Source organism: Lacerta agilis, chromosome Z (assembly GCF_009819535.1).
Source record: "Lacerta agilis isolate rLacAgi1 chromosome Z, rLacAgi1.pri, whole genome shotgun sequence".
Classification (NCBI taxonomy): Eukaryota; Metazoa; Chordata; class Lepidosauria; order Squamata; family Lacertidae; genus Lacerta; species Lacerta agilis.
The window spans coordinates 45,201,063-45,226,097 of record NC_046331.1 but is presented as its reverse complement, the minus strand read 5'-3'; the positions used below and the strand labels follow the sequence as shown (position 1 = coordinate 45,226,097).

At 47.5% G+C, this 25,035-nt stretch overlaps 1 protein-coding gene across 4 annotated transcripts in view; it reads right to left on the bottom strand.

Moving 5' to 3' along the window:
• Positions 1-25,035, bottom strand: part of DOCK11 (dedicator of cytokinesis 11) — a 185,882-nt gene that overhangs the window by 142,261 nt on the left and 18,586 nt on the right. For all 4 annotated transcript variants that reach the window (XM_033137075.1, XM_033137076.1, XM_033137077.1 and 1 more), the window contains exons 4-15: positions 23,770-23,852; positions 22,812-22,881; positions 19,588-19,683; positions 15,003-15,137; positions 14,018-14,195; positions 11,926-12,005; positions 11,462-11,545; positions 10,866-11,006; positions 9,028-9,228; positions 7,931-8,053; positions 7,708-7,790; positions 1,690-1,812 (exon numbers count right to left, since the gene is read on the bottom strand). In XM_033137075.1, coding sequence (XP_032992966.1) covers positions 1,690-1,812; positions 7,708-7,790; positions 7,931-8,053; positions 9,028-9,228; positions 10,866-11,006; positions 11,462-11,545; positions 11,926-12,005; positions 14,018-14,195; positions 15,003-15,137; positions 19,588-19,683; positions 22,812-22,881; positions 23,770-23,852 — 1,397 coding nt within the window. The remainder of the gene's footprint in view (positions 1-1,689; positions 1,813-7,707; positions 7,791-7,930; positions 8,054-9,027; positions 9,229-10,865; positions 11,007-11,461; positions 11,546-11,925; positions 12,006-14,017; positions 14,196-15,002; positions 15,138-19,587; positions 19,684-22,811; positions 22,882-23,769; positions 23,853-25,035) is intronic.

Here is a 25,035-nt window from a genome sequence, read left to right as displayed (position 1 = left end):
TAAAAACATTCCTGTCTCTGCAAGCGTTTGGTGGCTGGAAGACACTGCTTCCTAGAAGCCAGGAAATTCACAACTTTGAGAGTATGTGAATGTTTTCAGCTGCTTTAAATATGTTGATATTTTATTTTTAACTGTAAAAGTTAAAGGACCCCTGGACGGTTAAGTCCAGTCAAATTCAACTATGGGGTGCAGTGCTCATCTCTGCGTTCAGGCCGAGGGAGCCAGCATTTGTCCACAGACAGCTTTCCATGTCATGTGGCCAACAGGACTAAACTGTTTCTGGTGCAGCAGGACACCGTGATGAGTGGCAGAGCGCATGTAAAACACTGTGCCCTCTGGCAATCGTTTCCATAAATTTACCTTCCTGCCACAGCAGTACCTATTTATCTACTCACCTTGGTATGCTTTTGAACTTCTAGGATGGCAGGAGCTGCTCCAAAGCAGCAGGAGCTCACCCCGTCATGCAGATTCGAACTGCCAACCTCAGTGGTGTCGCTAGCCTCTGTGCTGCTGGGGGCGGCGGCAGCGCAGAGGCACCCCCCTGGGGGAGGGGCACGACGCACGTGTATGCAGAAAGGGGGGATTTCCCCCTTTCCGAGGCTTTTTTCGGCGGGGGGTGGTGACCAGCGAGGAGGGGGTGACAAGCGTGACAAACCCCCTCGCTGGTCGGGCCCCCCCCCCGCCGAAAAAAGCGGCGGAAAGGGGAAAAAGAAGCAGAGCGGCGCTTAAACGCGCCAGCTCTGCTTCTTTCCAGGCTTTCCCCGCCCCCCCCCCCCGCGGTTTTTTTCGGCGGGGGGTGGTGACCAGCGAGGAGGGGGTGACAAGCGTGACACCCCCCTTGCTGGTCGACCCCCCCCTGCCGAAAAAAGCGGCGGAAAGGGGAAAAAGAAGCAGAGCTGTGCTTAAACGCGCCTGCTCTGCTTCCTTTCCAGGATTTCCCCCCCCCGTGGTTTTTTTCGGCGGGGGGTGGTGACCAGCGAGGTGGGGGTGACAAGCGTGACACCCCCTCGCTGGTCGACCACCCCCCGCCGAAAAAAAGCGGCGGAAAGGGGAAAAAGAAGCAGAGCGGCGCTTAAACGCGCCTGCTCTGCTTCCTTTCCCGCCCCCCCCCGCGGTTTTTTTCGGCGGGGGGTGGTGACCAGCGAGGTGGGGGTGACAAGTGTGTCGACCCCCCCGCCGAAAAAAGCGGCGGAAGCACCCCATCCGTGTGCTGCTGCTCCCGGGGTGACGGAGGGAGCAGCGGCGCGTGGGAGTGGCGGGAGGGGCCTCCGCTTGTCACCCCCACCCGCCACTGCTCACCCTGTCACTGGGGGCGTACCGCCCCCACCGCCTCTCCCCAGCGACGCCGCTGGCCAACCTTCTGATTAGCAAGCCCAAGAGGCTCAGTGGTTTAGACCACAGCGCTACCTGCACTCTTTACCTTTACTCTGTACTGCTTTAATGCTGTTATGTTTGCCACCCTGGGTTCCTTTATGATATTTATTTATTTATTATTTATTTATTTATTAAATAAATAAATAAATAAAGTGTTCCAACCCGATTCTGAAATTCTGCACTCCTCACTCTTTCATTAGATAACACAACCGAATCTGGCAATGCCCAGATTCAAAGATATGGACATCCTCTCCAGACACATCTCCCCTTTACAAGGGTTTACAGATCCTTGCCCATCTGGCAGCTGACACTTACTTTTTGTACTCTGCCAACAACTTCATGAGATCCTCAGCAGAGAGTTTGCTGCTGTCTTGCTTATAGATGGGGGAGAGCTTCCCTTCAAGGTCCAAGGTGCCCTGGGAGTCTTTGAAGACAGGTCTGGGGAATAGCAAAAGGAAAGCAGAAGGCACGTGAGGCTGCAAAATGCATTGGTATTTTGCCCTCCCTTGATATTCCCAACAGTGCCTTTCCTGTGTGATCAGGGCAATGCTTTTGAGGCTTCCCGTTTCTGGGAAAATACGGCTTAAAAGAGAATATGCTGGAAGATCAGAGGGAGGAGACAATGGCGCAGGGCCTTTGAAGTGCTGGCTCCCCATTGGTGGAATGCTCTCCCTAGTGAGGTCCACCTGGTACCATTTTGTGGACATATTTTCAGAATTACCTTTTCCTACCAGGCTTTTGGCAGACTGAGATGATGTTGTTTTGTTATTAGTATGCTGCCAAAGCTTCCTGTGGCTTTTAGGGGGGTTGTTTTTATGGCATAATGTGTTTATGTTGATGCTTTAAAACATGCAAGTTGCTTGAAGACCTTTCAGTTGAGAAGCTATTAAAAAGTCTCAATAATAATAATAATAATAATAATAATAATAATAATAATAATAATAGAATAGACATGGGGAACTTGCAAAACCCCCTTCAGACGTTGCTGGACTCCAACTCCCATGAGCCCCAGACTGCACAGCCAAGCCTAGAAACATCTAGGGGGGGCACAGGTTCCCCATCCTTTTGTGATCATTTCAGCTGTACTTTTCAGGCAGCTGGTTGTCCTCCTTTGGAAAACAGGAGGATGAACTTTTAGCCTGACCCAGCAGGACTCTCCTAGGGGTTTCTGAGCTTTTGCTTAAGAAGAAGCCTTGCTTTGACCTCTGTTTAGCATGTTGGATTAAGGCCTAGGGAACTGGGGTTCTAGTACCTACTCGGCCAGAAAGTGTGGGATGTTAGCATCCAAAATGTGTATGTAGAGGTTTAATATTTGAAAGCGCTGTAGGACCCTTTGATGTCATGCACTTGATGGCAGTTATTTTCAGCTGGTTCAGTAATTAATAGTCTTGTGAGTCTTAACAGTTAGAGCAGCAGGTATGTTGTGTTGCAGTGCTGTCTGTCTAAGAGCCAGATTATCAGTCAGTCTGTAAATGTTAAATGTAACATCTATGCAAGATGCTTTAGCAATGAAAAGAAGCAGCTACCTGCATTGTATATATATTTAATCTGCAACTGCAAGTACACCAAGTAAAGGTTATATATTCTTTAAATGTGAAATGAGAGTGTCTTGCATAGGTGTTTTTTTAAAGGAGGGGAAAAAGAACTGAAGGGTCAAGTGACCCAGGGCCTGACTTCTGCAAAACTCTGCTAAATAGGAACTAGAGTTTAATTCCCACAGGAAGCAACTTTGGGTCATTCACTGCCTAAGTTAAAATGGAGGGGGGAGGAACCATGTTTGCACTTTGAGATCTTTCAGGGGACTGCCCTCGCCGGAAGCCAAGGCGGTGCCAGGGCTTTATCAGTATCGCGAACCCCCGTCTCCGATGCTGAGTTCGTCATCTTCGTCCAGTGGGAGGAGCAGTAATTCCTCTAGTGGGGAGGGGGAGATGGAGACAGGAAGTGGGAGCCGGGGCAGTGACAGGGGAAGAGAGCCTTCGCACCAAGCAGAAACGGGAGGTGAAGCACCCCTTCCGTCTCCCCTTTTGCACAGGGGGGAAAGACGTAGAGGGGGGAGGTGGGGGTCCAGCTTTCCGCGCCTTTTATGCCGGGCAAGGAACCGGAAGGGGTCATTCCCGGACTCTGCAGAAGGATGAGCTGGACGTTCTTTCTTTAGCTGCACTGTAAATATCTGCACAATAAAGGAACTTAGATTCCAGAAGTTTGCCTCAGCCTGGTTACTCATGAGCAGCCACTAAACCACCTTACAAGATCCTTGGAGGAAATGTGGGATACAGATGTGTAAGTAAGTAAGTAAGTAAGTAATAAATAAATAAATAAATAGGTGTTGCTTTAGAAGAACAGGCTCAGGAGTAAACCCTACACAAATCCCGAGTGGAGGCCCTAAGGTGGTTGGGTGGCTCCTTCTCTGCCTCCTTCTGGCAACTCCTGCAGCCAAGTGGGTGCCAAACATCTTGTTCTGCCCAGGACCTCCATACACTCAGCCTAGGCTTGAGCACCAGGGAGGTCACTTTGGTGCTGCTAACACAGCAAAAACAATGCGGGGTGGGGGCAGGGGAAGCCATTATGAGTTACCAATCTCTGCAGCCACAGCAGGTGCTCCAATTCTCCACTGGTTTAACTTTGCCACTGGAGCTGAACTCCGTTGTCTTTTGAGACAGATGGATGCCAACTTAAGTCCTGTTGCTTTAGGTGAAATTTTCGCTTTCAAGCCACTAGGGGTCAGGCTCTTCCTGAGAGAACCCTCGGCTACACTACACTTGGTTTGCTAATAAACTTAATTAATTAATTAATTAATTAATTAATTATACCCTGCCCATCTGGCTGGGTTTCTCCAGCCACTCTGGGCAGCTTTCAACAGAACATTAAAAACAGAATAAAACTTCAAACATTAAAAACTTCCCTAAACAGGGTTGCCTTCAGATGTCTTCTAAAAGTCTGGTAGTTGTTTTTCTTTTTGACATCTGGTGGGAGGGTGTTCCACAGGGTGGGTGCCAGTACCAAGAAGGCGCACTGCCTGGTAGCTTTGCTTCTCGCAGTCAGAGAACCGACAGAAGGCCCTCGGCACTAGACCTCAGTGTCTGGGCAGAACGATGGGGGTGGAGACGCTCCTTCAGGTTTACTGGACCGAGGCCGTTTAGGGCTTTAAAGGTCAGCACCAACACTTTAAATTGTGCTTGGAAACGTACTGGGCGCCAATGTAGGTCTTTCAAGACCTAAAGGGCGTTGCATACAGGACTGCACTACCTAAACACCTTGTTCATGCCCTGCTGTGTCTTGGCAAATGTGCCCCCAAAGAAACCACTCTCATTGGCTGGAAAGCCCTGATAGTTCTTTGTGCTCAAAGAAAGCAAAAATATCCACCTCTGAAGATGCCTAAAGCAATTGTGCTCAGCTAGGGCTGAGCTGGTAGCTGCCAGATGTTATGGGCTGCATTTCATGGCAGCCCCAGATAGCCCAGCTGTAGTCCAGAAATACTTGGGCAGCCAGAGGTTCCCCACATCTGGGCTTAAACGTCAGGACCACTAAAGGTAGAAAGTGCTAGTCCTCATGTTTAAGGGGCACAAATTTAGGAATGGGTTTTTTACTAAGGAAATACATATCAGCACTCATGAGATTGGGAAGAAACACTGAAAATTTAAGCGTATGTTCAAGCCATTACTCTAGGGCCAAAATTCAGTAGTGGAGCAACTGCTTTGCATGTAGAAGGTCCCAGGTAAAATCTGCAGCATAACCTGTAGGGTGGTGAACATCCCATGCCTGAAAATTTGGAGAGCTGCTGCCAGTCAGTGCAGGCAATACTGAGCTTGATGGGTCAAGGGTCCCACTCAGTGTAAGCTTCCTATGTTCCTATGTTTATTCACCTTCCTTGCAGCCCACCTGCCTCTCAGCTGGATTACCATTCCATGACCTTCTCACACTTTCATCAACCTGGTGCCCTCTACCTTTAGGGGCTCCATCTTCCCCCGTCCAGGACAGCTGATAGGAGCTGGGAGTCCAAAACATTTAGACAAGACCAGGTTGGGGAAAGCTGATGTGTAAGGGCCACCTTATAAGAGCAGCCCCCAATATCATCTTCTGAATTTCTACACCTCCAGCACTATAAACGCACCCCAGGAACCTCCCTATTTCTCGCTCTGAGTCCTGCAATGAGCTCGTACAATTAAAACAGTAAAGCCCCATGCAGCTTAGGCCCAGGCTATCTGAAAAACCATGTTCTCCCATGCAAAACTGTCCATGCTCTGAGATCTTCAGGGGAGGCCCATTTCCTGGTTCCACCCCTCTCCCATGAATGCTTGGTAAGGACGTGGGAGAGGGCCTTCTTGGTGGCTGCTCCCAGACTTCGCAGCTCCCTTCCTGGAGAAGCTAGACTGGCTCCCTCCTTGTTGTCCTTCTGCTGACAGGTAAAGCCTGTTTCATTCTGTCAGGCTCTTGGAAACTGACTGCATTTGTTTGTTTGTTTTAAGGAAAGGGCTTTTAAGAGTGCTGTGTTGTTTTTATTATCAGTTTTTAAATAGATGTTTTTAATACTGTTTTAATTCTATTATAATTTAATTACTTTTTAATTATTATATTTTATATGCTTTTAGTGTTTTATTAGTGTTTTTTAAAAAATTTGTATAAGCTGCCTTGAGTCAGTGGAATTTGCTGCCAAGGAGTGTGGTGGAGTCTCCTTCTTTGGAGGTCTTGAAGCGGAGGCTTGACAGCCACCTGTCAGGAATGCTTTGATGGTGTTTCCTGCTTGGCAGGGGGTTGGACTGGATGGCCCTTGTGGTCTCTTCCAACTCTAGGATTCTATGAGTCTCGGTCTGGGGAAAAGGTAGCAACAACAACACACTGCCCTCTGGGAAGAGAGGCACCTTGTTTGGCCACAATAATTTAAATGCCCTATAGAAATCCATGTGTCCAAGTATATGCAGGATGTCAGTTTGTCATTACAGCTCTGAGCCTGGCATTTTCCCAGACTTCACTATTAATCAGTCAGATGTGTTCCCTGCCTGCCCCCAATTCTTTTCTTTTTTCAGGCTAAAAGATCAAATTGCAATTAAATTATAAGACTTGCAGGCATTCAATATTCAGCATCTTTTACAAACAGCTGCTGTGAGAACTGTGGCAGAGATGAAGCTGGCCGTGCGCCCGCGAAGAAGAAGAAAGAGTGTCAAGGGAGCACCAGGCAGAGCCTTTCAGGAGGAGGTTCAACTGATTGGGACTTGAGCAGGCAGCATTCTGCTTCAGAGTCTTCTAGAAGACTCCTTTAAAAACACTGAACAAATGAGGATATGGAAAGATCTTCCTTTGGCCTTATCCTAGACCCAGAGCTGACCCAACCCAGCAAGTAATACTGGGTGCTGCCTGGGGAAGCAGACTTCTGGGAGAAAGAACGTTATCAGGAGAATTCTTCGGTAGGGAGAAGAGATGCTCCCAGAACCAAACATCTGGTGCAACACGGTTTGAGGAAGAGGTGGAGAACTATGTTGGCTCCATAAGCCAGATCCTTGTCAGGATCAGCCTCATGGGCCAAATTTGACAGGTGGGTGGAGCTGCCTGCCTGTCAATAACTCGGTGTCACAATAACATCAGGTACAAGGTGCTTCAAAGAAGGTCTGAAGTCAGGGGTTCAAAGCACATTGCAAGACGTTACTGAAACAAAGCTTTCTCGCACCCCTTCATTTCAGCAGGGGATTCTGATGCAAACCCCTTCCTGAACAAAAGGATTCTGCTGCTTCAACTAGGTGCACCCCTTTTCCCTGAAGGGAAGAGATGCACGTACTGCCAACCAGGGGAAAGGCCTTGTGCACCAACTTGGACCCCCTGGTGGGCCAAGTCTGGCTTGCAGGCCAGAGGTTCCCCACCCCGATCTAAAGTATGGGTGCCATCCCAGCTGCAGTTTCAGCCAACCCTGCCCAGGCCCTTCAAATCCTCTGCAGCAAACCCTCTCTGTGGCACAACATTACTTGAACCCTGCCCTTTCCACTTGTTAGGATATGCACTGGGGCGTGCAACCTTTCGTAGCTCACATTCCCTTTGGGGCAACTGTCTGTGTTTGGCAGGGCTAGAGTCTAAAGTGGTCAGAGCAATGGATATGCATTTTACCCTTGTCTACATTCACTCAAGCACCCCTCTTTATTCTACATCCAGGCAAGCAGGATGCATTATCAGAATCCAATGAGATATTCCAGCCAGTGAGAAGGATATGAAGTGAGACTAGGGAGAGTGTTTGGACAGCCAGACAAGAAGGACTCAAGGGCTGCATTTGTTCTGCAGGCCTGGGGTTTCCCAACCCTAAAACGCAGAAACTGGAGGCAGCAAAGTCGAGTGAACACACAGACTGACCTGGCAGCCCAAGCAAAGGGCATCCTGTATTGGCCAAGGCGGCTGCACACCAGTTTTGCCATCTTGTGGACCTTCTGAGCAGTCTGTAAGGCAAGGAACAAGGCAGAGGCATGGATTTAAGTCAAAACAAAAACAAAGTCTTGAAAACCCCAAGGTAATAAAATATGGAAGATCTTCTGAGTCCTTGAGCATTATGATTTCACCTAGTTGTGGCTCAACGTACCTTTGTGGGATCGGAGGTCTTGATGTAGGGGTCCACAGAGTGTGTGATGCTTCCTTGGAGCACCTTCTCCACCCGAGCAACGAGGAAAATCTCTGGGTGTGGGTTTGTCACAGAGAAGACCCCCTTTACACACAAAAAAGCAGCAGAGTGTGAGGTCCTAGAAGCAACACACTTCTGTAGACAAAGGCACAAAACAGGCTACGCAGATCTGCTCCATTGGGGAGGAGCCACCTGGCAATTCAACAGAGCACAGCTACATGTGCTGGGCGGTAGAGTGAGATATTTCAGGGAGGTGCAGCCCAGTGCCCAAAGAGGAAGGAGAAGGAAGTGGGGTGATTAGGCTGGACTGATTAAGCCCACCAGAAAAAAGGAGGGTGGTTATATGACTGCCTGAAAAGACACAGCAACCAGGGAATTGTGGCCAATGGTGGTATTCAATTCTCAGTGGTGGTGCCTGCAATGTGCAAGGCCCTCCTGTCAAATGTCAAGGAAATACAGTGTTACCTCTGGTTGCGAGAAGGATCCATTCCAGAGCCCCGTTCACAACATGAGCAACACATAACATGAAGCACTGAATCTGTGCACGCACGGGGCACAATTCAGCGCTTCTGCACATGCACGCCGCGCCGAACCCAGAAGTAACCCATTCCGGTACTTCCGGGTTCGGCGCGTTCGTAACCCATGCTAAACGCAACCCGCAGCTATTGTAACCCGAGGTATGACTGTAATCAACTATCTGACTTATAGAAGACATCTGAAGGCAGGCAGCCCTCTTCAGGGAAGTTTTTACTGTGATTTAATTTGTTGGAAGCTGCCCAGAGTGGCTGGAGCAACCCAGTCAGATGGAAGGCATGTTAACAACAACAATTCAGGTTGTGCATTACACCAAACTTTTCTTCCATAAAGTAGCCAGGAATGAACAAACATCCACCTTCCTGGAGGCCAATCTGGTGTCAGGAGATGCTCCCACCCCCTTGCTGAAACCAGCCAAGCCCTAAAAAGTTCAGCATCGCCATCCTGAAGCTCCAATGTGCATTTGTTCATAGCCAGATTGTTTTATCCATCCTCTGATCAGCATAAAACAGTGAGTTCCTTACTTGCTTTACATAGCGCAAGCAGGATTCAGGTATTCCATGAAGAAAGTGGCTGTTAGCACTGTTGTTCCTGGAGTCTTGGGCAGAAGCATCGGGCAGCATCTCCCGTACAGGCAAGGGGTTCAGGTCCACATGGAAATCAGCTGAAATCTTGCAACAGCTTTTCAAATCAAACAGGGCAAGGCTGAGAAAGAATGGCTCCACCTGGATATTGGAAAGGGAGCGACCACATTTATTTACATTATTTATGCATCTACAACTTCTAAAGAACTGCCATCTCCTATACAAAGTTATCAATTAAATTGAGGGACTTAGGCTATTTTCTGGGTGCCTTTGGAGGCTATGGGTTAGCAATGGAAGAAAGAGCATAAGATGGGCAAATGGCCGATCTCGTCCAACATCCTGCTCCCACAGCTAAACTCTCATTGAAACTCCCCTACAGCATCACAATAATTTTTGTTGGCATCTGTCTGTCTTGAGAGACAATGGAGTGCACCTCTGGGGCTGAAGTCAAACCACTGCGTGACCTCCCTAGGGTGCAAGCCTGGGAAGTGTGTCTAGAGGTCCTGGGCTACCCAGATGACAAGACCCCCCTCACGGTCTCACTGATGTGGTCCAAAGGGAAGAAGAGCAATACCTTTGCCACCAGCTGGGCTCTGGAGTAGCCGGAAGGAGGTGTACCAGGCACCGTCCAACCATTGCAGGGACTCCACTCTGGATTTGTGTAGGGTTCACTCCTTAGCCTTTTCTTTCCCAAAGATGTCCCACAAGGCAGCAGACATTTATGTTGGACCAGAGTTTCCCGTCTCCTAGATGGGCTCCCTTCCCAGGTGGACGAGCCCCATCTGCCCCTCACTTCCCTCTACAGCATGTGCAGAAACCACCTTCTTGACTGTTGGACCCACTATTGATCTTGTCCATTCAATCTGCCAGAGCCTGCCTTTGCATGCAAGGAAGTCCCTAACTCATTGAGGGTTGGAGATCAATCGGCTCCCCTCACCTGATTTAGCCAGCCAGTTGAAGTCATTCCCTGGTTGTGACCATTGTCGCATGCAGGGTGGGGACCAAAGATGGCCAAACTACCCCAGAAGGAAAAGGACGTGGCCCCCAGCAGAAGTACTACCCCTCCCCATCACCAATAAATACCAATTCACTGAAAAGGGGGAGTTGTACAAATATGGCAGGTGGGGATAATGGATAGCATTAGTGGTGGCAAGCAAGGCATTGCCTCCCCACATCCCCCTTGCCTATTTTAAAAAGCAGAAAGGACCCCTCTCTTAAGACCACAAGAAGAGCCTGGCTGCTGGTTCAGGCCAAGGACCCATTATTCATCCAGTGTCCTTTTTTCTCAGGGGCCAACCAGATTCTCATTATGAGAAGCCCACAATCAGGACCTTCTGGCTTTGAAATCCTTCTTGCTTGGTTCCCAATCGTATCTTTTTGGCGAATGCTGATTATTTTCACACTGGCTTAACAAAATTAATTTGATTGAATTATTTAGTAGGTTGTTGCTATTGTTACACACATTCTAGCTATTTTCATAGCCTGTCCTGTGAGCTGCAACATTGAAGAGCAGGGACTACCTGTCTTGATTGAGTGACCAAGTGGATGCCCTCCCCATGCTGTTGGACTACAACTCCCATCATTCCTGATTGTCAGCCATGCCGTCTGGGTCTGGTGAGAGGTGGAGTATGACACCATGCGTAAGGGCCACAGTTTAACAACCCCTGGTTGAAATTAATATAGCTGGCTACATGGAAGACTTCAGCAGATAATTTCTGGAGATTCTCCAGCAACGTATAAAAGCACTTGGTCCCTGGAGGATGGCAGCCTATACATACGTTTGTAGGCGGGCCCTCGGATTGGTCGCTCAAGTGGGCAAGAAGGTTGAAGGTCAGGGCGTGGCAGGTCACCAGGAAACGGCGGCTGCATTTCTCCTCGAAAGGTTTCACGTCCGGTTCGATTCCAGAGAAATCTAACCTCTAAGGAAAGAATAATATAGTATTTGCATCTTGCTCACAACTTTCTCAAACCATTTAGGAGAAGGGCGATTTCTGAAGGATGGCTGTGTTTTGAGAAGTTACCCATGTCTGTCTCAAAATGAGGAGTGAATTTCTCCGGTATCCCTAATCATGACTAGTACGTACAAACTCACTAGGGAGTAAGTTCCTCAGGAAGCAGCATGACTTCTTTCAAAGTAAACATGCAATGGATTGCACTGTAAATTGATTTAATTAAAACAAATGAAGACAGCAATTCTGTGAATGTGAGAGCCGGATGGAAGGTAGCTATCCCTGGGAGTACATTTTAATTCCTCCCACTGGAGAAGAACTCAAGACTTTTCAAGAAACACAACAGACAAGAGATGCAGTTTTCCACTGAGCAAAACACTTCAGGGCCTCCTACAGGGTGCTGTCACAGCTGCTGAAGGGGTTACCTGAACTTCTGGATCAAAGGAGAAGAGGTTCTGCCTCCCATCATGCCGGCTGAGCTTGTTCAGCTGCTCAGTTTCCCTTCCATACTGAAACAGAAAAGACATGCATCAGCACAAAGGTCAGAGGAAGGACAGGGTCTCCATCAGGAGAGAAAGTGTCACTATCCAGAGGTGGCTTTTGGTGAACAGTACAAAGACAGAACAGAGTTGCTTCTCATTTTCTGGGTGTGAAAAACATGCAGGTGATTGGAGTTGCCTGGGTCTGCGAAATTCAGAGCGACATATTGTATTTAATTCCACAAGACTTTTTATGAATGATTTGCCTGCTGGCTGTTGAGGCATTTTGCTACCCTTGTGTATTTTCATATGCTTTTTTCCTGCTATGGGCCAGGGGTGTTGCAAAGCTTGCCTGCCCCCACTTTCTCCCTTTCCCCGTGATTTGCAGATAACGCAGGCGCCAAGACTACCTTCATCAGCTCTGGGTGCATGCTCCTCTCCAAGCTCTCCAGGATGTTCTCTGACTTTTCTTGGCTGCTCATCTCATCGTCTGTAAAGTCACGAAAAGCAGATGTTGTAAGTGACAGCAAAGGTGCCCAGCCAGCCCACTCATGTGCAGCCATTCCCATGGGGGCTCCGCCACAATTACAATGCTGGGAAATTGGACGGGGGCGACTGGAATCCAGCCAGGGGATTCTGATCCAAGAAGAGAGGTCATGTTCCAGGAAATATCTCTTGTACTCAAAATGCTCAGGTTATGGTGACACCACCTCCACTCATCTGTCAGCGGTGCTCATCTCTGCTCAAGGAGTTGTTTAGAGTGCAGAAAAGAGTGCACAGCTGGTTGTGCAATGCAGAACCAGGCGGGAAGAGGGGAGGGCATGCATTTTACAATCTTTGCACGAAACAAGGAGCTTTTAAATTTTGTTTTACAAGGACAGGCTTCTAAGGGCCTTTTTTTGTTTGTGTGTCTTTAGATCCAAGGCTCTTTGGCTGAGTCCATAATTACATGGCATACCTATCTCGATTGCTTGTATTATACCTTGGTAATTGACACAATTGATGGAAGCTGGTTTGGCAAGCAGAGGAACACTTGACAAAGGGGAAATGGGAGAGATGACCTTGATGACATGGGCCGCAGGCGTAGCTCAGAGGCACATCTAGTCTCGCAGACGGAAGCAGAGCCACATTAAGCATTTTCTCTCCAATTAGAAGCTATGGAAACCCCTGCCTTGCCAGGATACAACAAATCGTTCAACACTGGGTGAGCACAGTCATACATCAAAAGATGATTTCCTGTGCTCTTGAGATGTTCCCAGCACATTCTCATCACAGGCAGCTGACTTGTCTTCTGGGCTGAAATGAGGGATGACAGGGGAACTTGTTCTGCTCATTTGCAGCAAAAGTTGGTTGCGCACAGCCCTTATGGGCTTGTACCTGTGCCATCATGAAGCTGCTTACAATGCAACCATCACCATTTCAAAATGTGAGTCCTCTACTTCCTCAACACAAGGCATGAATGAATAGTTGATTGCCTTAATGTATATAGGGCACTTAGATTTTTTGTGGGGAGGGAGCAAGGCAGACATGAAAAACTGCCTTATACTCAACCAAATCATTGGGTCTACTTAGCTCAGTCTGCACTGACTGGCAGAAGCTCTTCAGGGTTTCGGACAGGATTTCTCTCCCAACCACACCTGGAGATGCTGGGAATTTAACTTCAGACCTTCTGCATGTAGGACAGATGTTCTCCCCCCTAACTATGATGTTGGATTTGTTGATAATGATAGCTGCTGCGGAAGGGGTGGGTGGGCAGAGAGAAGGCCGTGAGCTCTCTCCAAGAGACGAAAGCAAAAGCAAAGCTTTCTCTTCCTAAGGCATGCCTCCATCTATCTTCAGAAAGTAAAATACCTCCCAATGGTTGACTTAAAGGCCAAATGGCACTCTGCAGAGGAAACAGTCAGGAGCCTGGCACAGCCTAAAGTCACAGCTTTTGCAAACAATAGGGAAGTCAGCTATGTATCAGAATCCCATTTAAAAAAAAAACTCTGGGAAAATACCTCAAAGAAGGGAGGGAGAGGTTTCTTCAGAAGAAGAAGAGGGGGCAACTAGCTGGTGGTGGCCATGGCTAGAATCAAAGGTGGGCGGGGCAACAAATGTAATTTTTGCATTTGCACAGTAGGTTAGTAGGTTCCTGCTTTGCAAAACTAGATGGCCCTTGGGGTTCCTTCCAACTCTACAATTCTATGATTCTATACACCCCTCTCTGTCCTGCACCCAGCTAAACAGGAAAGAATCATAGAATTGGAAGGGACCATGAGAGCCATCTAGTCCAATCCTTGCAAATGCAGGAATATTTTGCCGGACGTGGGTTTCAAACTCATGACCCTGAGATTATGAGTCTCATGCTCTACAGACTGAGCTACAGGGCCAGTGAAGGGTGTGGCCTCTGGGTGGTCACAAGTGTCAGGCAGCGAGGGCCCGAGGGCCACATTTGCCCACCAGGTCTGAGGCTCTCCCCCACCCCACTGTGAGAAGGCACCATCTCCATCCCCAACGAACCTGGCATGGATTCCACAGCCTCCTTCTTCTCTTGCACCAGGCCCTCCGCGTTGACCTGGATGATCTTCCTCAAGGTGACCAGCCACTCCTCCATCTCTGGCTCGTTTTCAGCTGCCAAGTAGTGGCTGTACTTGTCCAGCATCTTGAGCTCAAACGCGTGGCGCCGCATTTTGGGGCACTGCCGGAAGATGGGCAGAACTTAGTGTGCTTTTAGGCCAGTAGGAGGCGCTGAACTCCTTTTGCTGTCTATGGGAGGGATAGAGACTGTCTATAGGTAGATGGCTGTTTAATTAGAAGCAGCTTCCAGAGCCCAGACTGGGAGCCGGTCTCTTTCCAGACATTGCTGGGTTACAGCTCCCATCAGTCTTGACTACGGAAGCGGGTAGAAGTTCGATTCAATTTGCATTTGAAGCTGAATTTATCAAAACTGCACTTTCAGGAACAGTATGGGAACGGGAGCACAGCCCACCTTTGCAATCCACACTTACCGGTATCTGAATCTTGCAGTCTCGAAACAAACAACATTTACAAAAATGCCCATATACTGGTGGGGAAGATGTGTATAAAAAATGAATATAGCAGTGAAAATAGCATACAGAAATACATTGCAGTAGTAGGAACTGCTTGCATAAATGGGTACATTAATCAAAACTGCTGACAAAAATGTGTTGATCTGGAGAAATGCTGAAAACATTCATAAGGTGCTTCTTTTTAAATGCAAATTGCTACAGAAACTTGGGCAACTTAAGATTGGAAAAAATGAGAAATGGAGAGAACGGCCACTGACAGCTCCTTCCATCCCTAGCCCTGACCACTGGCCATGCTGACTGGCAGCTGGGGCTGGAGGACAACAGACTCCCCTTTTCTGGACTGTGGTTTCCACTGAGGTGGTCAAACTTTATTTGGCCTGTACCACTCAAAAGTGCATGCGGGGGGGGGGGGATTCACAGGATGGAACACTTCCCCATGCTTTGCAAGCACTTACCTGCACGACATCAATGCATGAATCCAGGAAGATGCAGCCTTTGGATTCCTTGGAGACCTTTTCATCCTTGTAGGAGTTTAGGATGTAGGAGCCATCAGAGAGCTGTGTCAGGTAGAAGTACCTTCTCTTGAACACCTGCTCACAGTTGCAAAAGAGGGGAGGGGGGAGAAGAACCAAGAAATTATATTTCTGCTTCACTGGCGCAGGGCAAGATCAATTTCTTTAGCACTATTGTCGCAATCACAACAGATTCTGTTAAGCTGTTGTTTTCCTACCAGCACCCCTTGTTTTAGTGATCAACACAGACTTGAGAGCTTTGATCTTCTGCTTAGCTTTGGAAGGCAGGGGCAGTCCTGACACTTAAACCGGCTCTTGCATTTCCTGCAACTGCGCAACAGCTTTGCACTGGCCTGCAGTCTGCATGCTGAAATTTGTTCTCCAGCACTGACAATCTGCAACTTTCCTGTGGCATCACAGGCCTCAGCACCAGAAAGAGAGTTTGGGTGCCATGTCTCTCTATAGTTGGATGGGACACACCTTAGACCTGGGGGGGGGGGGGTTGTCTAATGCAGCCTTTCAAACCTATCCAGCCTTGAACTCTCACAATTCCTTCCGCTTGCTTGGATGGAGGGCAGAGGCTTGTTGAGTGTGTAGAAATTAGCATAATGCAGAAGTAAAATATATGTATTACTCATTCCGCTTTTGATTCTGGTCCCACCCACCACTGGTGTGGGACTGCTGGAGTTCCATGCCAACCATGGAAGCAAGACACCCCCTCCAGGATCAGGTGGGTGTCTCTTTACAAGAGTTGCAAGGTGGGGGGGGGGTGAACGCCATCCATTTCCTAAATGGAAAAAATACTGTGCTGGATGGCTCAGGACTTGGAGAGGAGTGTTAAAACTGGAAGAGGCTGTGCAGTTCTCCTAGTAGGCTATTGCTAGCCAAACCTGCAGCTTCATTTGCTGATGGCTGGAAGTGACTACATTGATTTTATTTTATTTTTTAATTAGCAACATCAGCAGCTCTGCAGCAAAGTGTGCGCTACTAGCTAGGGAGGTTGAATGGGACACCTGCCACTTGACAGGGCCGTTGCGCCTGCAGTCCAAAGATTCAAGAGCCAAGCCTGATGTTAGTCACAGATCCCCTGCCTTCCAGGCCTGTGGGCACAGTTCAGTTCTTGAGCTCGTACCGTGGGTGCAACACACCGCTCTGCCCACTTTTCTCCTTCGCCTGCCAGACCAACTCCCTGCTCCACTGAGATACAGAAAGAGCATGTGCACACACAGAGTTCACTTTTTCAAGCAATTTGGTCAGAGCCAGGAGAATCAATCTGTGCCTCAAAAAGCACATAGAGCTGAAAGAGGAAGCAGGAAAGAGCTTCACTCTTCCAACTTTCTCCTTCAGCTATAGGGAGAAAAAGGTATGCCCCCATCACAAGCACCTGTGCTGTTTTTCAGCTGGGGAGCACCAAAGCACAGTTCCGGCACCTCTCGGGTGGGTGCCATTACAGGCAAATGCTCCCTGCACCTGCTTCTTGCCTTTGCGTACTTCTGAGCTTGCTGTAGTCTTAACATCTCTGCGGGCAGTGAATGTGGGTGTTGTCAAACTGGCATCTGTTCAGGGCTGCCCCGATTAGCCCAGTGACTTACTGTAACAACTTCATGGTGAGTTCCGGCACCTATTTTTCTTGGGGGAAAGTACTGCCCCTCATCACCTCCTGATCAAAGGGGTGGTGAATGGCAGAGGGTTTCAGGGGTGCATGGGCACCAGGAGAAAACCTCAAGGATGTCACGCTGGTAACCTCTGACGCATACCTACAGAAATACAGTTTCCAGGATGCTGTTCATTACATGCAGAGCAGTGAATGAGAGATGGGGGAGGCCAGCAAATCCCACATGTCCCCCACTGCCCAGCAACCCCACTGACCTTGATGCCTACGAGTTTCCTCAGAACTGGGAAAAGGAGAGAGAAAAATACCTGCTGTGCTCTATTGCCACCCCTTTTTCTCCATTGTGTGTTTTGTCATGATACTACTGTGGATAAGGCGTGGGAGGGATTTTTGCTGCAGGTGCTTGATGACAACAATTAATACCACTCAAGGTGAGCACCTGGATGGTCTGGGGAGTGTGGGGCTGAAAGGTGTTAAGTTACTCAAGAGCCACAGAGTGAGCATCTGTTGGCACAGATTGGGGCCCTCTTTGTGTGAGAGAGGGAGGGATGGAGGGGATGGGCTGCCATAAGTCAAGTAGGGGGTGGTGAACTGCTGATAAAACCATTGGTTGTTCAATCTGCTTGAATGTTTTGATTGTTTTTATCCAGATATTTCATTAAATTGGAAATGTTGGTTTTTGCTTCATAATTATGCTTGTATATCTGCTGATGGAATTGCTGTTTATTGGTCCTCCTGTTTATACAATTTCATAATTTGTGTGTGTGTGTGTGTGTGGTGTCCCTCTTTCTGCTTTTATTACTTTGTTCAATTTAGAGCGAGATATAAATATTGCAAGCAAATAAATGATAAAACTCCACCCCCAGTGTTCTTCCCATGCCCCTTTTCCAGAGTGACCCTAGGAGCCAGTCCTCAGAGGGCTGATTCACTTCCTCTCACTCTTGACTGGCTCCAGAGGGCAAGAAGACCTTTTCCTTGGGGGTTTAAAAGCTCCACTCTCCTGTTGGTTGGGCAGCTCTAGGGTGCTGTGTGCTGTGGAAGGGGTCTCTGTTGCAGAAATAGTAGCAGGTCTTACACACTTACACACACACCCCTTGACCTCGTGCAACTAAACCACTGATAGAACCCCCAGACTTACAGGCCTGGGTCCTTTGAAACCGTTTCCCTAGGAGAATGAAAATCAGACTCTTTTTTTTATAATAATTTTATTGGCTTTTTTTCAACACAAAGAACGACAGAACACATACAACACACAAACATAACAATCAAACCATAACGAAAAGACAATATAACCCCAGTAAAACACCAATAATTCTTTTTCTTATTTAAAACAAAAAAAAAATTCTTGTTCGAATCAATACTGGGTGACTTCCCCCGTTTTCTCTCCTTTGGTTCCAGTTCCAATTTACTTTAATAACTTCTCATATCTAAAATTCAAATCATCCAAAAAAAAAAAAAGTCTAAACATACTTCTCAATATTTAATTCTAGTTCAGATTAATCTATTACTTCTTAACTAACATCATACATCTTATTTCACTTAAACTGCTGCTAATAAAAAAAAAATTCAAATATCTCTTCTCTAGTTCAGAAACTTAAAATCTTAACACGCCGGCTTCAGGGTACCATAATAAACCATCCTAATTATATTTTAGATAATTCACCCTATCCCTTTTCTGACCATTTTCTTTCGCCATCTCAGGGTCTCCCCCCAGACATTCCTCCATCTTACACCAAAACCATTTTTCAGAATGTCCTCTTTTCTTATAAGTCCACAGTCCTTACAGGGAGCATCAGGGTACACAAATCACCTTCCAGCATCTCCGCTTCAAAATTACGTTCATCTTCTAATCGTAGATATAGAAATCTTTTCCCCATCATTCCTGGGCTCTCACCCCAGAAATTGGATATAAATTGTCTTCTGATCCTGGGTCTCTCACCCCAACAGGATTTTTCATCTTCTCGGAGTTGCATAAGCATTGTGCTTTGTACTTCAATAATTCCCTTAAGTTCCCTGCCAAGGTTTTCTTCAATTTTAACAAAGTTCTCAAGAGTCTTTCCTGTGGGATATAAATTGTCATCCTGATTCAGCAAAATTAATTTCTGGTTTAGCAATTCTAAGTTCAAAAAAATAATCCTTTGTTCGTGAGTCAGTCCAGAGTCTAAAGCCAGCTTGAAAGCGAAACCCAACATGGTAGAAGTGGGCATAGGGTATCAAGTTTCAGTATTTTTCCATCTTAGTCACAGTACTTTTCCATCTTAGTCATAGGTCTCCGCAGCCATTTTCCCTGGAGTCAGGGTGAAAAGATTACATTCTATCCACTTCAGGAAGAAATATTTCCATCAACTTCACTCCCCTAAAAGGGGTTTAACCAGTCTCACTCGTCAAATTTAAAACATTGTATCCATCACTGCAGCAGCAGTCGCCATCCAAAGCAGTTATTTTGTCTTCACACAAAGGGAAAAAAACGGGCTTCCTTTCCAACGTAACTCCTGGAGCGCCAAATGTCAAAATTAAGTCCAGTTGTTAGCGTACTCACGGCCAACGGGTTTCTTCTGTTTTCCTTCTGACAGGTAGAACGATCTCGCTCATCGCGAGCGGCGGCCGCTGCTTCGCCGGTCCAGTTGGGGCATACCTCCACAGCCCGGCGCCGTAGTCCCTTCACCCCCACTCTCCCTTTACAGGGGGAACGGGAGAAGGGTTCGGCGCCATAGCGGGCTCGCTGGAGAGCCCATGCCGCGGGACGCTCGACCCGCGGTTTAGTGGAGCCCCGCTTTGCGGTAGCGGGGCTCCTACCCCTGGGCCGGCCTGAGTCGCTTCGCTGCCGAAGCGACCCACGACCGCCCGCGATGGCGTCCTCGCCGGAAGTCGAAAATCAAACTTGTGCAAGGCGCAAACACATAAAACACTTCTCACCTTCATGGTGACCGTAATAGTACTGTTGACATTGGCCTTGTACAACCAGCCTTGCTTTATCACGCCACCCTTTTGTGAGCATAGTGACGAGGAATCCTGGAAGAGCAAAAACAAAAGAGTTACTGCAATTCAAAGAAGGAGCCGCAACAAATCAGTCCAGGCACTGCTTTTCCACCCCAGCCTTCCTTGACCTGGTGCCCTCCAGATGTTTTGGACAATGAGAAAAGGGTCTGGCAAGCAACACAAGAGGTGCAATGGGGAAAAACTTCCTCTTGGTCGTTCCACCTCCCTCAGAAGTTTGGGTGGGTGGGTGGGTGTGGGTGTGGCATATCCTGCATTCTCTGCGGCAGCCCCTAAGTTGTGGGAGTCCTTCCGCACAGGGGTGCACCTGGTTCCTTCACTATAAAGCTCTCAGCAAATGCGGAAGACTTGCTTCTTTACCCTGGCCTGCAACACCTGGGAGTTGTTTTTTCAGGACCCACCCTAGTCTGGCAAATGTAAAATGTTTTAACTGCTTTCAATTCTGAATTTTAAATTACTGTAACCTGCCCTGTGACCTGCTGGTGAAGGGCAGGTAAGAAATTTAATAAACAACGATTGCAGTAAAAATAGTAATAGATGTGGCTCTTGTATTAGGAACTAGTGTTTAAAATCTAGCCACCTCAGATAGGTTTGAGTTGTGTGTCTCCACACAAACACCCACCCGGCTGGTTCATCTCTCTCTCTCTCTCTCTCTCTCTCTCTCTCTCTCTCTCTCTCTCTCTCTGTGAGTGTGTGTGTGTATCCCCCCCATGACCTTGTTCTGCTGCTCCACCAAGGGAGTTTCAAAGTGTGCAAATCAGCATTTAGTCACACATGCGAAATGAGGGATGTGGAATCAAAAGCCTACAAAGGAAGAAGAAGAAGCTCTCTGAATGCCTTCTGAATTTACAGTTACACAAGGAAAATGAGCCAAACTGAGGTCCAGCTCTGAGGGCCTTCTGGAGGTTCCCTCACTGCAAGAAGCGAGGTTACAGGGAACCAGGCAGAGGACCTTCTCGGTGGTGGTGCCCACCCTCTGGAACGCCCTCCCATCAGATGTCAAAGAAATAAACAACTATCTGACTTTTTAGAAGACATCTGAAGGCAGCCCTGTATCGGGAAGTTTTTAATGTCTGATGTTTTAGTATATTTTGTTGGAAGCCGTCCAGAGTGGCTGGGGAAACCCAGCCAGATGGGCAGGGTATAATAAATAAATAGATAGATAGATAGATAGATAGATGACTTTCAACAACTCCATGGTAAAAGGGGCGGGGGATGAGTCTGCATTTAAACGGGAATCAGGATTTGCTTGATAAACCCTAATTGAATTTTTCTTATTGTAACATTCCAGAAGGGTTTAAAGGTGTGAATGTATGGGAGGACGTATTCCCCCTTACAGAAAAATTGACTGACCAATTAAGACTCACTAATTAAGACCAATTAAGACTGGCAAGAGGAACAAGGCACAAATATACCTTTGTGGGAGAATGGTGGAGCTTAATTTCATTTACAAATTCTCCAGCAAACCAAAAGCCAGTTCCAAAGGTTTATACTAACTTGTGGATCACTTAATAAGGGTGTGTTTTACAGGTGTAAAGTGCCACAAGTTGTGTTGTATGCATGAGAATACAGGTATGCATTTTGGAGGCTCTCTGGGGAAATTTTAATTTAAAAATTAAAATGAAAAAGGGGGAGGGGAATGCCCTGTTTGCTGCTACACCTCTGTCTGAGATGAGCACATGTGGGACAGGATCAAGGCTAAAAATTATAATTAGGAGCAGCGGTGTCAGGGAACTGTCCCAGATGCAGCGCAGGGTGGTGGAAGGGCTCTCCGGATGTTACAGAGAGCCCCAGTCCCACCTTGCCAGCAGCTCCTCCTCGGGTAGCAAGAGGAGCGGCAAGATGTCCAGCGAGGAGGACGTCCCTTTCACAGGGGAAAGGGAGTAAAGCCTCTGGGAATGCAAGAGAGACCCAGCACTCCCACAGTCCCAAGGGCGATACAGTTGGGACGCAATTTCCGTCGCCCCACAGACATCGTGGGGTGAAAAGAAAGGGTGGAAGGTGGGGTTTTGTATTCCGAAACTCTTTTGTTGGGGTCAGAACCGGAAGGGGCCATTCCCAGATTCTGACACCGCTTGATACAGCCATGAACATTTTAGCTCTGCACTGTACATAGTTTGCACAATAAAATCCTTAAAGGAAACAGCAGAGTTCTGGCTGCTTACTCATGAGCAATTAACTGAGAACCTTACAAGCAGTGACAGGAGGAACTGCTTGGGAATAAGTGCCCCACTGCAAAGGAGAAGATTCCAGATTAGTTTTAGATTAATCTATCCGGGATGCCTTTTACGGCTTCCAACATAAAATAGCAGAACTATTCTCAGATGTGGCAAGCTGCTTCTCATTCTCTCTCTTTCACACCACCTCAGCAATCTGGAAGGAGCTAGACGTTAATTCGGCAAACAATTGTTTCCCCAAAACAAGTATTTGCTTCTGTGATGTGGAGGCAAGGGAGTAAGGAACCCTTCCCAAGAGATAAACCACCAGGCTTAATCCCTCCTGCACCCACAGATGCAGCTGTTTCCCCAACTGGGGCTACCTCCAACTGCAGCCAGTGCGGTGCAGAAGTGAGAATGCTGGACTAAGACGAGAGAGACATGGGTTCAATTCCCCACTTAGGGTGACCTTGGGGGGTCAGTCAATCACTGCCTGCCTAACCTACCTCTCACAGGGTTGACGTGAGGATAAAATGGGGAGAAGGAGAGCCATGTAAAGCGGAGATGTAAATATAATAAAAATACAGATATCCAGGTTTAGAGCCTGGCTAGGGAGAGAGAGAACTGGTAGGCTGATTAGCTAAGCATCCACTCCTGGGCCCTATATAAAGGGTGGTTGCTTTGCTTATTTACTTCTGGGAGTGTATACAGGCATCTGGTTGGTAACTTGGAAAGCAGGGTGCTGAATTGGCCTGAACTGGATGCAAAACCCTTCTTAAAATTATGTTCTTTGTTGTCAAACAATGGCTTTGAGCACTTGGAAACACCACACCAATACTAAATGTTGTCATTGCTGTTTTGTAACAATTGGAACTTTTAGCAGAAAGCTTCCCTTGGTATATGATTAGGAAAGCTTTTGAGTTACACAGAACACTTCATCAGCTGCCAGACAAAGGGACCGGCACAAGCTGACCCTTTTCTCCTCACCTCATCTTTTTCAAAGTCTTCATCAATTTCAAACACATGATTTGGAATCTTGTCAGGGCTGAAGGATTTGCTATGAGAAAACACACACACACATTTATTTTATTTTTAAAAGAAGCATTCATTAATGTTTTGCCCAACATGGCTGAATAACAAATGAATCCATAGATGGAGCTTCCAGAAAGGGATATGGGCAGAGAGGACCCGCTCTCTCGCGGGGATGGAGCGACTTCCAAGGAAGGAGAGAAGCAGCCAGAGGAGAGATAAGCAAAACTTTTTGTTTAGGCAGCTCTACCCAGATAAGTAATTTTAGTATGGGTAATTGTTTTTAAACTGCTGCTTTTAGTTGGATTTTGATAAATTGTATGCCAACTTGTTTTTCATGTCTGATCAGTATTTTTAAATGAGTATTTTATATTGTGCAGCAGCAGCACATGCACTTGGGAACTCCCTGCCTCTTGACATAAGGCAGGCACCTTCATTGCACTCTTTACGGCACCTGCTGAAAACATTTTTGTGCATGCAAGCCTAATCCGGACACGTAGCATGCTTACATGTGTTTGAATCAGGTGGTTAGCTAACACTGATGTTAATTATTTCTTGTATCTTTCCCCCCCTGATAATGTCATTCTTTTATTTCTGTATTCAAGGGATTCTTTTTACAATCAAATCTTATGGAATAAATAGTAAATACTGTTTTAGGTTTTATGCTTAGAGGATTTTGCTGATTTGCTGATTAAGAGGTAAAAAAAATTTTTTTTAATGTTTTAGTGTTTGCTGAAAGGCAGCAGAGACACCTCTGAAATGAAGTCAATGAAACATAAATACTACTATGACCTGGGTTGCCTGTGTGAATGGGAGGCGGCTAGGATGTTTAAGGAACTTCTGAACATCCAGGTTTCGACATCCTACTGAAAAGAAAGGCTATGACAAGGCTGATTTCCCCTGGGGAAACGCTTACCATGGCAACATTCGGAAATCCCCCGAGTAGTCCTCATATTTGTAGTTCACTGTGTGCCAGTCTGAGCTATAGGTTTTAATGCACTGTGAAGGAAATTGAATGCAAGACAGTTAAAGTTCACAGCTGCCTTTGCTAAAGACGGCAACAAAAACCAAGACGGCAACAAAAACTTTGGTACTCCAAGGTTGCTAATTCATATATGAGGAACTACAAAATTAGATACAGGAAAGATTCACGTGGGTGCTTTGCTTCCTGCAAAACTCAACTGCCTCAAACTCATGTTTTGCACAATTTAATCTTCACCCATTCTTTCAGTTTAGCTCAGTGGAACAGCATGCATCCTCTCCAGGAAGGCCTGGGATACACTTGGTTGAAACTTTGGATAGCAACTTCCAGGGTAGACAACACTGAAGTCCTGGCCTGGTGTAAAGCAGCTTCTAAGTTCCTGTATACAGAGCTACTACATAGACTCACACTTGGTGGCAGAGCTTCTGCTCTGCATGCTCCTTGGTTCAATCCCTGGCAACTTCTGGTAGGGCTAGGGGTGACTCCTTGTCTGAAACCCTGGAGAGTCAGTGTAGATCAGGAATGGGGAATCAGTGGCCCCTCAAGATAGTGTTGAGTTACAATTCCCATCATCTCTGACCAATAGCAATGCAGATGCTGGAAGTTAAGAGTCTAACAAAAACTGGAAGGCCACAGGTTCCCCACCACTTCTACAGACAGTACTGAGCTAAATCGCTTTGCACTTAAAATTGTTCTGCACTTCTGAGATACATCGACCAGTGGTTTGACTCTTATGCCGTTTCCCTGTCTTAATTTGCAAAATTATTGTAAAGACAGGCAGTGGCGTAGTGAGGGGGCGATGGGGGTGCTTCGCCCCGGGTTCCAGCCTGGGGGGGTGACACTCGCCCCCCCCGCGAGTGCGACTCCCAAGCCGCTGCCCAACAGCCCTTTCACACGAGCAGCTGCTGCACGGAAGGGGTGCCAGGCAGCGGCTTGGGAGTCTGTCTGGGCTGCCGGGCTGGGAGTGAGCAGCCCCCCGTCCCGTCCGTGTGGCAGCTGCTCGCGCCCAGCAACTCACAAGGCTGCAGCGCTGCATTGCAGCCTTACTAATTGCTGGGCGCCAGCAGCCAGCGCACGGACGGGGGCCACTCGCGCCAGGCAGCCTGGTCGGAGTGCGCTCCATAGCGCATGCGTAGTGACGTCACGACACATGCGCTATGGAATGACACACCACCCCCAGGGGGTGCCGCTGCGCTTGCC